The 15113-nt window shown below is 32.0% G+C and overlaps 1 protein-coding gene across 2 annotated transcripts in view; it reads left to right on the top strand.

Annotated features, from left to right (window-relative positions):
• Window positions 1-14254, top strand: part of LOC127068319 (suppressor of lurcher protein 1) — a 299973-nt gene extending 285719 nt beyond the window's left edge. For both annotated transcript variants that reach the window (XM_051004344.1, XM_051004343.1), the window contains exons 12-14: window positions 368-575; window positions 7009-7256; window positions 9585-14254. In XM_051004344.1, the coding sequence (XP_050860301.1) occupies window positions 368-575; window positions 7009-7256; window positions 9585-9643 (515 nt within the window). In that variant the 3' untranslated portion in view covers window positions 9644-14254. The remainder of the gene's footprint in view (window positions 1-367; window positions 576-7008; window positions 7257-9584) is intronic.
• The last annotated feature ends 859 nt before the right edge of the window (window positions 14255-15113 follow it).

Below are 15113 nucleotides of genomic sequence, written 5' to 3'. Positions count from 1 at the left end.
ATATGCACATAAATATATGTGTGTGTGTGTGTATATAAAAATGTAATGAAAACGTTCATAAATAGAATATCCTTTTCATAACTTTATCCAACGCATAAAAACATTATTACTATAACTACACAAGGATATTTCGTTTTGGTAGGATATCACTATCGTAGAAAGACGCTCTCGTAGTAGGATATCCTCCCCCATTATACAAGGACTCTTCTTCTCGTTGTAGGATACTTCCACCACATAAGAACACTCTGTGCTATAGTAGAACCTAACCATAAGGACTTTACAACTTGAATGCTTAAAACATTTATGTCATTGAGAAAAACGAAGGTAAACTAAATGACTAAACTCGCAAATTGTTTTACTGCTTTAGACTTCGGTATAACGACGGGTCGACAGGAGGCGAAATATCCCTGTGCCTTTGTCTTCAACAGCAACGAGACTCGCAACGGTACGTTTGCGTCGCCAAACTATCCAGGATTATATCCACGTGATACCGAGTGTCACTACTTCTTCAATGGCCAACCAAACGAGCGTGTGCATCTTCATTTCCATTTCTTCGACGTCGAAGGAGTATTACCGTAAGTTTTTTCATTATCAAAGTTGATAATAACGCATAAATAAATAAATAAATATGTATATATATTGTACAATAAAATATAGAAGATTATTTTATATTAAATATATGATATTGTTATTGTTAAATAACAATATGTATTATATTGAATATAAGATAAATATTATATTATATCATAAATACACTTATAAAGCAAGTAAAATAATAATCGAATAATAATAATCTATATATACGTATAACATCGAACGTTTCGTAGTAAAAGATTAATTAAAATGATAGAAAAATTATAAAAATGAATAGAAAGATAGAAACCGAGAGAACTTCTCGTATTGTCGAATCACGTCTTAACAGCTTCGCGTCTTTTCAAGAACTGGTCTCTCCGTTCACCTTCTCCTTTGTCCTTTCTATCCGATAAGAAAACAAACATCTAACTCTCCTACTAACTAAGTATACGCTTACACGTAAATACATGTAAACACACTTGTAAACATACTCGTACCGAAACAATGTTTTGAAAAAATTTTCGGGATTTTACGTGATGATGTCATGAGGAACAATGAGTCATATGTACGTACGTATCTACAGAACTCGCACAGACTTGTACAGACTCGCACGGACTTCACATCTTAGAAAATTGATTTCGCACGTACGTATATATATATATATATATAAATAATTTAGTTAAGTAAGATAAATTATAAAAGAATAACTCGATGAATGTTAATCATCTAAGGTACGATAAATGCGTTCTTATAATAATCGTCTTTCGAAGTCCCCTTTCATAAGGATCGCTAATAACCTTTCACAGCGTTAGTTCGAAACTAGGCCAATCGACTTATCTAGCGTCATTCTTAACGTCCGACGTTGGTGTAGTACCTGTCTATCGAACTCTCCCCGGAGAAGGAAATAAAACTGCTTCGAGAACCATTATATAAGGTTAAAAACGTACGCATCGATCCTGTTCGCTGCATCGACCGAGCTTTAAGACGCACACGTATACCAATTTATCTTTAAATCCAACTGGATTTTCAATGGCGTTTCTGAGCTTATTAAAAATTCGATTCTCATTCAATGTAATCTATTTTCAAGTTAAAAAATATGTATATACGTGTGTGTATGAAACGTAGTATAGACGTAAAAAGTATTAAAAAAAAAAAAACGTAGTAATATTCTCGATAATAATTAAGGCCGAGCCGAGTTGAACCGGAGCTGGACCGGATTGGACCGATATAAATGTGGGAGATGACAAGGGGTGAATTCAGCCTACTAACATTAATACTCTAACTCACGTTAAGCCGATTGTTAGGTTACGCGTAAGAGGGTTATCACCAACACAAATTTATACGTCGTTGTGATAAGCGCAATACCCTTGTTGCGCTTCTAGTTCATATTTTGTCCATATCTGTCGACGAAGTCAAACACGCTTCGAGCAGAAGTTAAGCAGCCTTAACTTCCGGAATAATAATTAACAAGAATATTAGCGATACGTCATACTTTGTGTGTGTGTGTGTGTCTGTATGTAGGTACGGGTATGGGTGGAAAACCCTATGAAAAATTTAAGAGAATCGGACTTGATACGTGAGAATGTGTACGTAGAAAGTTCGTCGATATATGTGTCCTCGACGATAGCACGCTCTTAATTGGATCGTATTAAATCTACGGGATTATCAATTTCCTAACTATACTGTAACGATTCGTTCATTATCGAAATTCACTAATTAACGATGTTTCCCCGTGGCTTTTCATTCGATTTCCTAATCGTACGATATGTTGAAACGTTGGTACTAACTTTTATCTAAATTTTCTCTCGATTTTCCATTGGATGTCCTTCGATCATCAATGTTATGTTAATAATTATTATTATTAATGAGTTATCAATAATACATTCGATTGGAATTATAGAATTATTTCAAATCAGGACAAATTTCGAAAATGCGGATGTTTGCGTGTATATATATATATATATGTATGTATGTATGTATATGTATATGTATGTATGTATGTGTGTGCGTGTGCTTACGTCGAGAAATCTAAACTTTTCTTTTTGTTACTCTAGAATAATTTTCCAAAGGATCGTCGACAAAAAATTGTAGTCGTAAATATCGTGAGACAAATGAGAGTTCAATTAGTGTAAGTGCACCATTGGGTGTTACTTAATCGTATTTCGTCTCGTAGATTCAGTGTTCTTTCTCGTAAACAGAAAGAGATATATGTTGGTAAAAGAAATGAGCTGCAGAAAGAAAGGAATGATCCATTGTTCAAATAGCGTGTCTCTTTTCGTCTGACAAAAAAGAAAAAAAGAACAAAAACAAGAAAAAGAAAAAAAAATAGAAAAAGAAAGTAATGAAGAATTATTTCGTTTGAAAGGAATAGCACTAGTAAAATATCATTATTGTTATAGTGATCACAATACTATATAAAAAGCTTCATTTTTTATGTTTTTAAGAACCTAAGAAATACAACAAGGTATATATGTACATACGTGTATGTACTTAAATCAAATACACCATAAATCCATTCGCGATAATAGCCTCATCGATTCAAGTATCGATATTTCTTTTCTCAAGCTCATACCATTTATGCTTTCGATGGATGTACATTTTCGAGAATGTCGGAGGATACGTGTAAATCTTACTTATCCGTACTATTTATCTAGTAAAATGTTTCCTCTTTTAGAAAGAGATAGAGATAGAGACAGAGAGAGAAAGAGAAAAAGAGAAAGAGAGAAAAAGAGAAAATACTCGAACATGTACGAATCATCGAGTTCTTTGTTTCCGAACGAGTTAGCCAATTTAGCTGTAGGTTATAATTCTTCTTTCTCACGAGTAATATTACTTCCAACTGCAACGAAAATTCTTACTTGTTCCCGAACAAGCATTGCTATTTCAATACGATTTCTACCTAAATAGTAGTAACAGGTATACGAAGTATTGTATATGCCAGGAAATTACATGCCGAGAAAGAGAGAGAGAAAGAGAGACTGTGAGTGAATTTGCGAATTTGAATAAAAGATATGTACATACATACATGAGAAATAGAAAGAGAGGAAATATACAATCTTCTTACATAAAAGATGAGTTACGTCCATCAGATCTTTGCGTCTAGATTTCACCGATATCGTCTTATTTTATTAGTCTAACAATAAATAGACGATATAAACTATATATATATATATATATATATATATATATATATATATATATATATATATAGTTACGAGTTATTTACGAGACACATTATCGATTTATCGTTTCTTTTAGTTACGACCGTCGCGATACGAAAGCCTTAACGGAACTTTAAATTAAAAAGCTATTTTCGTCCAAGAAAATATTTATTGCTTTCAGTTCAATATATTTATCGATTTATCATATTCGTTTATTGGTCGTTTTTTCTCGATTATTAAATATATTCCTTTCGTATGATACTTTTATCAATGATAATTAGAAAATTATTTTACGAATCTTTTATTCATACTTTCAACTTTATATGTAATTTCGTACATATACCTGTGTAACAAATACATACGTGTTTGACACATGTATGTTTCTTTAATAGAAATTCATTAAGAATGCTTTTAATAGCGTGTTAATGAAAGCCGGAAGTTGAAAATGTTTTCTGTGCTTTATTTTTCTTTTCTCTTTCTTTTTTCTATTTTATCTAAACTTTTTAATTAAATACGCCCATTCGACGGTCGCGAAGTTACAAATACTTTTTTTCTCGTTTTGTAGATAGCAAAGAAAAAAAAGGGAAAGAAAAGCGAACGTAAAATAAATTACGAGAAAGGTTAGCTTGCTCATTACCATAATTACGACTTACAGATAACAACGATAGGCTGTTTAGGGTGAGAGAAAGAGAAAGGGAGGGTGGGAGAGAGAGGGTGTGTAAGAGTGAATGAGAAAGAAGATAGAGAATGACATAAGAAAGAAAAGAGAAATAAATCGGATTTATCGAATCTCATGTCCTTATGTGTTCGTTCGTATTATACGTACGAAGCTTTAAAAGTTTCTGATTAGTGAAAATAAATGATGAAATGAGAAAAAGATAGGACGTTCTATGCACGTATACATATTAAAATTATGTTCACGAAGATCCAAGATTGGATTACTTATGGGATTGCCGTTCTATAAGCTATAAAAGCAATTCGGGAACAGCCTAAGGAAGTATACGAAGAAAAATTATGTTGAATTTCTCTTGGATGGGTTTCCCTATAAGGTCGCTTTTCGTTTTCGAATCGTTCGACATAAATTTAAACAGGAACGTGTCCGCCATCATTCGAAACATTTTTCATCGCGACAAGGACATTGGAAACGCGTTGAATGTAATTTCTATCCTGTTTTTTTTTTCTTTTTCTTTCTTTTTCTTGTTATCGAAACTTTTGTTTAACTCGTGACTTATTTATTTAACGAACGAGAAAGATTATCTCATCGTTTCGTTTTCTTAGAAATAAAGTTCGCGAGAAGAAACATACAAGAAAAAAAGAAAAACAAGATCGAGAGAGAGAGAGAGAGAGAGAACGAAGGTAGCGAGTTCGTGTCCTCGTGTCTCATTTCTATATGTACGTGTATATATATATATATATATATATATATATATATATATATATATGTACGTATGTATTTCGAAACAGAGGTCGTACGTGACTTTCAGAATGACAGCTCGTTATTAGAGACTTTTGCGACGTGGAAAGAGTCAAAGTAACGAAGTTAACGATGTCCATCGCTAGCCCGTAGACTCTGCAAATTGGATATAAACGATATTTTGTTAAAAACGATCGAATGGCGAAGCGTCTATGTAAAATTGAATCATTTCGAGTGTGATTCCTTCACACATACACACATAAACTAATGATAATATATGTATTGTGTTTTTTTTTTATTTAATTTTTAATAACAATCGACAAGAGAGATTATCCATAAAAATTATATTAACTGACTTTATAATGATATAGAAATGACTTTTTGGATTCGATTATGCAAGAAAAAAAGAAAGATCAAATTAAAATTGAATTATTATCGAAGAAGTAAGTGCAAATACCGAATCGAAAGGATATATTACGCAACGTAAAAATACACATTCGGTTGGTGATAGGAGAAATCGATAAAACGTTCCTGCGACTACTGGCGACGGTGGTAACGAGGGTCGTCGACTTTGCACGAGTATAATAACGCTCGGAAAAATATGTACGTTCCCTACCTCCTCCTCGCTTCGTCCTGTCGTTCGTGTCGCTGCATTACACCGTAATGCCAAACAAATCCGTAAGAATTTGCTGCATGCACACAGGGAGAGAAGTATAGTTAAAAGAATATACTTTTTTTTTTCGTTTATATATACATTTTTTTTCTTTCGTATTTCTAAAAAACAAAAAACAAGAAAAAAAAGGAGAGAAAGAAAAAGAGAAAGAAAAATAAGAAAAAACAATAAAAATTTTCTAATTGCAAACGTACAATGGTAGCGTGAAAAAACATGTTCCACATTTTTTGTCTCCCTTTTTTTCTTTTTCTTTTTATTTCTGTTTTTTTTGTTTTTTGCTTTATTAATTTATATATCTAAGACAAAATAATTAATTTCAGTGAGAAGATAATTAATCAAGAAGATTACAGGTACGAGTTGGATTTTCGAGAAATATTATGTCTATTTTTGCACTAGATATACACACACATATATATATATATATATATATATAACTATATAATATAAAGTGTCTAGATTATGTTCTGTATTTACGGAATAGACAGCACATTTTCTGCGCGTATGCGGTATGCAATGGACCGGTCGATGATGAATGTTGCTCGTAATACCTAATGTTCCGTGTATATATACGATCACGTAGCGCTTAAATCGAAATTAAATTTTCGCCTGGTTGCTGGCGGTGATAGTGCTGCCTGAGAGAAAGTTAATCCGTTTATTACGAGTTTTGCTAATGCGAGTTAGAAAACATATTCTTTCGTTTTGTTAGAATCTTTCTTTTTCATTTTTCTTTTATTTTCTTCTCTTCGTTTTTTTATTTTTTCGTTAACTTTCTTTAACGTTTCTAATTACGCTTCATAATGTTCGAGAATAATTAACGAGTGAAATAGAGAGAGAGAGAGAGAGAGAGAGAGAGAGAGAGAGAGAGAGAGAGAGAGAGAGAGAGAGAGAGGCAAATTCGTGGAATCGAAAATGCGTTAATTAAAAATGAAATTTACTGAATACGAAACGCTAATAAATATCTAAGTTTTATTGACATAATCTCTGTTGTAGATATTTTCGATAGAGAGAGATCCGTTCGTTAGTTAAACTTATTTTTAAGCATATTCTAAATATTAGATATATTTAATAAATGACGAATAAATGTGATTTATTTTTTAATGAAATGCATGTGCACACGTGTGTGCGTATATATATGATTTTCAATTTGGATGGAATATTAAAATATCGTCATTGATTTTCTGTTTCAGGTGCGAAGCTCTGACAGCGAGTGACTTCGTTGAATTCTCGAACTATATGGCGAAAGATCGAAAATACTCGAGACATTGTGGTCAGATGAAGGAATTCGATGTTGACAGCGATAGAAAGTTCTTTCGTGTAACCTTCAAAAGTAATGATCGATTAGACGGCACGGGTTTTAATGCCAGTTATGTATTTTTGGACGAGGAGGAGAATTACACAGTGAAGGCACCGACGAACGAAGCTATTCTCATACGATGTAAGAAACCCTTTATTTCTTAATTCAAGATATTAGAAAAAAAAAAGGAAAAGAATTTAAGAACGAATTCTTGTAACAATTTTGGCGGATAACAAAAAGTAGATTTTTTCTACGAATTATTTTTTTTTCTTTTTATCGTTTTTGCTTTGATAAATACTACTTGATTTGAAATATATTTTCATCTATGCTCCGTCAAAATAATTAAGAAATTTCTAAAGAGAGTACTCTCGAGAAATAAAAGTATCGATTAACGAGATTCGATTATATTATTATAGAAATATTGAAAATATTCAATCTTCGAAACTGAGAACTTAATAATCACTTATCATTGTCATCATTATTGTCATTACTATTGTCATATCATTATTAAATCAAAATATACTTTTCGTGAATTAGGAGAGATAAGCTCGATTAATTATTAATACGCAATGCTAATTAACGCTAGTCATTTAGTAATCGTTTCCTATTAAACGAAATCGAGATCGACGCTTTGTCATTTACTAGTCATATGTGTGTTTGTATGTCTACGTGTATGCGTGTGTGTTCTATTTCAAAACGTTTCCTTCGCCACAACCTTCATTATGAATTTATTTAACAATTTGCATGATGATGTAATTAATGCTTCAAAGGCCCCGGAGAATTCGTTATAGACATATCTACATACTATTGGCTACAATAATCGCTTCGCGAAATACCTATAATTTTAAGAGCACGATTCCATCAAAGGGAATATTGACGGAGTTCACTTTCCAAAAAGAGTGCATTCCCTTTTCCTTTTTTTTATTATTTTATTCTCTTATTCTTTATTATCAAAGAAATACAGTAGAGTACGATTACTTTGATCCTTTATTAAGCGTAAAACGAATTGGCGTTACGCTTTTATCGACGATTTTTAACGATGCCCATTCGCTTACCGCAGCAATTCTCGTTTCATCTAAAGAAGCAATATTTACTTTTTTTCTTTCTTCTAATAGTAATAATAAAAAAGAAAAAAAAATTAAAAGAAATGAAAAGAAAAAAGAAAACAAAAAATAATTATCATCGTCATCCTCCCTCTCTCTTGATAGATTTTATTCGAATAAAAATAATAGTTATATCCTGTGTTAAAATTGGTGGTAGAGGAAGAAGGAATTTAATCGGAGAACAATCTTTGCGAAAATCGAATTCGTAGGTAGGTCTTGAGAAACAATCGACGTGTGAAAGTTTACGGAACAGTTTACGAACTAACAAGAAACACATAAAGATAAAGATAAAGAGAGAGAGAGAGAGGATAGTGCCAGTGAGCTTGAGTAGGCCGCGAAATACAAGAAAATCCAACAATGGCAATTACCTTTCAGTTCGCTAAAGCGTTGTCTCAACTACAAGTAATGAAATTACCTTGCTCCTGCTTTCTCGTTGTTTCGAAAGCAAGTTACAAGTAGAACGCGTGGCTTTGAAGAGAGTGCATGGGAGAGAGAGTGAGAGAGTAAGAGAGAGTGAGTGAGTGGGTTTGAGATCAGGGAAAAGCGTATAGTACATGGTAGAGGCGATAATATCGTGAACCACAGTACCTCTTTCTTCCCCTTCCCACTCCTCGCTCCATCCAGAATGTACACCACATTGTTGACTGCAATTTCAATATCAGAGAGTCGGCGTTATTACGCTACGATATGTTTTCGAGGAAACTTCCTTATAATTGTTTAGCCACCGTTTATAACTTTTAACCCGATGAAATATGAAATAACCATTATAATTTCCTTTATCCAACTTTATCCAACTTACATTATTCTTTTTCTCTTTTTTTTTCTTTTCTCATATTCTTCTTGTTCTGTCTTTGTCTTCTTTCCCCTTTGGCAAATGTTAACTCGAGAAAATCACGCTTTACTACCTCTTAGTCGTCGTCGTCGTCGTCGTCGTCGTCGTCGTCGTCGATTTGATTTCGTTATTAAATAATATTATAAGCAACATTTTCGAATGTCGAATGATATATTTATCTTTATGGAAAATGTTGAAATGTTCGAATGAATATTAATATGTTATTAATTTCCAATGAATTCATGGCGAGAATGCGTCATATACGATTTTTATTTTGTATACTTGTCGACAACAAATCGAGTAGGAAGATGAATGAAAATGAAGGAAAGATTAATTATCTCTAAGTACGATTATAATCATGACGAGTAATGCTGGTAATGCGGACGATGAAGTCGATCAGAGTACTCTCTGTTGGAAACGATGAAACTTGGCGAGGAATTTGCTTTAGAGATGAGGTAATGATACGTGAGAGAGCGCGCGTTATCGAGGACGCTCGAAACTAAACGGCAAGTTTCTCTGTCCTTTTTGTTAAAGGTACCACGGTACTCCTGTTCCTTACAAGTTGTCTTCTCTTTGGCCATACCTCGCCTTAATCACGATCGGCAACTACTTGTGGAAGGGTTTTGGCTCAATTTACAACGAACTAAGAACATGGAGAGATCGAGAGCCATCTCGAAGTCAGTCAGAATCCTAAACCGTTCTACTACAAAATTACGAGCATCATCAACAACACCCAGTACCACTTCGCAAACCCTCAGGAGTGTCTCGTCGCATCGAAGAATGTGCCTGTTACTGCTCCGTTTGTTTGCGTCAATGGAATTGCCGAAGGGATAGACATCACCGACGAACGACGAAATCTATTATCTTTCGAAATAAGATAACTTCGCTCTCACAGATATCTTCTGTATATGCATATACATACATATATATATATATATATATATATATATATATACACATATAATTTGTATGTATGTGTTATATTTATGCTATGTTCATATATAATCCTATACATTATACAATAACATTTGTATATATGTATAGTTATATATACATATACATACATATATATATATATATATATATATATATATACACGTACATAGCGTTCTAATAAGATACGACGTCCGTTCAAAATATATCCAAGTCATACGATCGCTCCCAAGAAGAGAGAGAGAGAGACAGAGAGAGAGAGAGAGAGATAATTATTGGCAATAATCTAGTATTCATGAATAACGATGGACGATCTTGTTATTAAGAGATGACAGGAATTTCAGGAGATAGTATATGATGTCACATCAAAGGAGTTATTATTGCTGCTTTCATATTAGATCTATTAATATTATTATTAAATAGAAATGAATTTAGATACATTATATACTCTCAATCATTCGTTTTTTTTTTCTTTTTTCAATATCATTAAGTATCTCTTAATATGTTCGCGACATCATTTATTATATGTAAGATATCGTACCTGACAAAATATTCCTTTTAATCTATCGAGAAGGATAAAAAAAAATATGTAACAATCAGGGATTAGTTCGAACAATGTGACACTTCGTTTGACAAAAAAAAAAGAAAATAACACTGGCATCGATATAACATATTTTCTCTCTCAAATAATGATATTACAAACGAATTTATTAATCGCTAATTACAATCTATCGGTTTCATAAAATCATACAGTATGTACGTACGTATGTATTTACATACTTATGTACGTACTTACATAAGTGCGTGTATTGAAAAAAAAAGACGGTAAAAGAATATAAAAAAAAGATTCAACAAAGAACAATCGCCTTCTTGAACGCACTATAGGGCACGTTTATTACTGCATGATATACTCTATACGACTGTGATGTTCCCATTCTTTCCTAGTTTATTAGAAAAGAAGAACAAGAAGATAAAGAAAAAAAAGAAAGAAAAGAAAGAAAAGAAAAGAAACGAGAAAAGAAGAAGAGAAAAGAAAAGAAAAGAAAAACAAATAATAAACTAACGAAGATAAGTCTGACCACACGCGAAATTGAAACTTCAATCATAATCTTTACTAGTATACTGGAGATAATCACAAGACTTCACGATATAGTCGAGTTTTCAAGCGAGATTAGAAAAGCCACAGGATACGACGTCGAATTTTTTTCCCAAGGAAAAAGAAAAAATAAAAAAAAGGTAAGAAAGAAAGAAAGAAAGAAAGAAAGGTTCTTATAGAAAAGTTTATCGAACGATCTAGTATAAAATTTTCGAAGATCTATCTATATTAACTGAGTCACGATATATATATATATATATATGTATGTATATGTACCCACAAACACACATACACATACATATCTATATATATATGTGTATATATATGTATATATATATATATATGTATGTATGTATATCGTGACTCAGTTAAATCGTCTTCAATTAATTAAGACCGATCGATAATGCGACATCTAAATAACGTTGATTATTCGCACGTCAATCGTTTTTTCTTGATTTGCATTCTACATTGAAAAGGAAAAACGAAAAAAACTTCAATGAAGAAAAAATAAAACGACTCGACGTTGGCGATATCGATCGGCAAATGAAAGGGGTAGAGAGAGAGAGAGAGAGAGAGAGAGTGTGTGTGTGTGCTAAGTTTTCTGAACTCGATATCAAACGATGTGTATCTCTAGATACATAAATAGTTAGCAATACTGTAATTGTGTACGTTAGACTATTGTGAAGATTTTTTAATAGGTTTATAATGCGTTGATTGGTAACTTCTCCCAAATGTTTAGGTTCACTTTTAAGAACCCCCCCTTGTTGTGTGTATGTGATAAGACCCAGAATGTTTTTGTGAGAAAGTAAAAAGATTAATGAATAAATAAAGAAAGAAAGAAAAAAAAAGAGAGAAGAGAGAGAGAGAGAGAGAGAGAGAGAGAGAGAGAAAGAGAGAGAATGAAAAGAAAATAAAAAATTTGTAGAATAAGTGTGAAACCAATAATCGTTTGCGTTTACTACTAATTTATATATGTTATCTATGAGAGAAGATGATAAGAAGATAAAAAGATAAAAAAAGAAAAAAGAGAAAACAATAACAATAACAGCAACAAGAAAAGATAATGAAGATGAGAGTAAAACACTATTATTAGTAAGTTGTAATACCTAAATTGGCACTATGAGAAAAACTGCTTGTATGTAACTATCACATTGTAAATATCGTTACATTTAATCCGTTCGAACTGCTGCTGTCACTAACATTACATACATACGTACAAACGTACATGCATACATACATATATATACATACATACATAATACATAAAAATACATACATATTGTCATACACTCGCATTCCGTACCAATAACCTCGCGAATATAAAACAGACTAATGAAGGAGGCGATAAGTCGCATATATTACGCCGATCGAAGGAGAAGAAAAGAATAGAAACAGAAAAATATGAATGATTTAGCTTCCGACCTCGTTCTTCTCGTTACAAAAAATATAATGAAATAGCTGAACGAATCGATCGCCCATACCTATTTCTCCCATCGAAAGAAGAAAATCTCGAGCAAGGAAGTATCGTAAATCCGCAGGGACTTTTTTTTGATTTTCTTTACTTTGTTCTATTGGAAATACATACTCTTGGAATTCTCAAAAAAAAGGAATTATCAATTAAAAAAAAAAAAAAAAAAAACAAAAATAAAAATAAATAGAGAGATATTAGAGAGATGTATGAAGAAGAAGAAAAAGAAGTAGAAGAAGAAAAAGAAAATAGAAATGAAAAAAAAAGTAGAAAAAAGAAAATGATTATAAAGTTCCTGCGATTTACGGTTTGACCCTTCATAACCTGGTCTTTTATCCGTAATTTTATATTATAGAAATCGTAAAAGTCATCGATCTTGAAAGCAATGTCTCGTAGTTATTTAAAAGAAATAAGAAAAGAAAAAAGAGAAAAAGAAAAAAAAAGAAATGAAATGAATGAAAGATAAGACTCTATACATATATACATATATACATATATATATATATATGTATATGTATATATATATATATATATATATATATATATATATAAATATATCCGATCTATCTGTCTATAAAATCGTATCGCAAGTTTTATATCAGAGTTTATGAAAAGATTTAGAAACTAATCGATCGTTAATTAAAAACAGCATTATCAATATCGTTTCATTAATTGAATTTATTACTATCTAATTAAAATTGGTCTTTGAAGGGTTAACAAAGCAAAAATGCTCAGTGCGATCAGGTAGTAGGCAGTTCAGGGGCGGCCTAGTATAGCAAGTTCCTGAATCCGACGAGAAAAGGAAGTAGGAAAAAAAAGAAGAAAAAAGAAAGAAAATAGAAGAAATCTTTAAAAAGAATAATTCTCGAAATTATTGAAAGAAAAATCATCGATACATTAATTAATGGGACCTGCGAATTGTCAAAAATGTGTCGCGCCTGAGGCGTCCTCGAAACGTTCTCCTACGATTGAAAACTATCCGAAAGCGAACGTGGCCATCTTGCTCCGTTAAAAAAGAAGTGAGAATAATAATAATAATAATAATAATAATAATATAATAATAATAATAATATTAATAATAATAAATAATAATAATAAATAATAATAATAAATAAAATAAAATAATAATAACAAAAAGAAGAATAAAAGAAAGAAAGAAAGAAAGAAAAAAAGATTCATTTTCAAAAAAAGACGGAGGAACGATGGCCACGATATCCACCATTCTCCAGGTGGATATATTTTCTTATTCTGTTTTGAGGCTCTTGCCTCGTTCGTCTCGTACATGATAAGTTAATCGAAACTGTAAAAAATAATGCGATTTCATCGTTTCTCTCTCTTCAACCCTTCTCTATCTCCTCACAGCCAAAGAAAGAAAAAAAAAGAAAGAAAGAAAGAAAGAAAGGAAAAAAGGAAGGAAGAATGAAAGAAAGATAAAAAAAGAAAAAAAAGTAAAAAGTAAAAAAAAAACGAAGAAAAATGAAAAAAAGAATATCACCAATCTTTTCGGTATCCACTAAACCTCCATCCTCGATGAATCAGTCTTCGATGCTTCGACGTGAAAATAAAAATAAAAATGAAAATTAATGAAATGACAAAACTTGGCGGGCAGATTTTCCGCTGCATCCGATCCGTTCCATTTCTCGACATACTCTCTCCGCCGTTATGTTCCTCTCATTATTATTCAATATACGATTGCGTTAACACATATTGTTCTTTTCTCTTCTGTCACAACCCCTATTTAATTTACGAAGTATCGTTGTTATCTTATTTCTTTTCAATTTCTCTCTATTTCTCTCTCTCTCTCTTTCTCTCTCTCTCTTTTTTGCTTGAGAGAATCTTTTTTATTTTTTGATTATCTTTAAAATGATAACGAAGGTTTACAACTAACAATTCGAATTAACGAGACATTGTTCAGTAACATTAAGCTATTTCATTGCTCCAGAAACTAAGCTTTATTCGAGAGCACGCAGTTGGAAGATCGTTAACCAGAAATTTGCTCGAAATAATATCTTGCTCGGAGGAAGAGAAGGAGAAAGAGAATGAGAGAGAGAGAGAGAGAGAGAGAGAGAGAGAGAGAGAGAGAGAGAGAAGAGAAAATTGTATAGTCGATTTAATTTAAATAAGATCGAGATATGAAACGATAGTTTTAACGTATTTCATTTCTTTTCTTTTTTTTTCTGATTAAATTCTTTACCAACATTTTCGCTTCGCTTCGTTTCATCGTTAATCGTTTACGTTGAACGCATTAAAATTTACCTGCGTAGTTCAAGGCTAAATGATCTTCTCTCGACGATAATGATCAAGTTTACACGTTACTGTTATTATCCTGGATAATTATTTCCATCTTGCAATTAGTGGAAAACAGGAAAAACCAACAAGTGCTCGATAAGTATCGTTTCGTGTCGAGAAACTCGTTAATAACAACAGGTACATACACATTTCTCTCGTTCGCTTTAATAACATTCGTTGGAAAACGTAGAAAGAAAGAAAAAAAGAAAAAAAAGTATCTCGAGTATTAAAATTTCAGCTCTCCTATTCTGTTAAAAGATACATTATGTAAACAGAA

Source organism: Vespula vulgaris, chromosome 13 (genome assembly GCF_905475345.1).
Source record: "Vespula vulgaris chromosome 13, iyVesVulg1.1, whole genome shotgun sequence".
NCBI classification, from domain to species: Eukaryota; Metazoa; Arthropoda; class Insecta; order Hymenoptera; family Vespidae; genus Vespula; species Vespula vulgaris.
The sequence above is the reverse complement of the archived record's forward strand: the minus strand, read 5'-3'. Positions and strand labels throughout refer to the sequence as shown.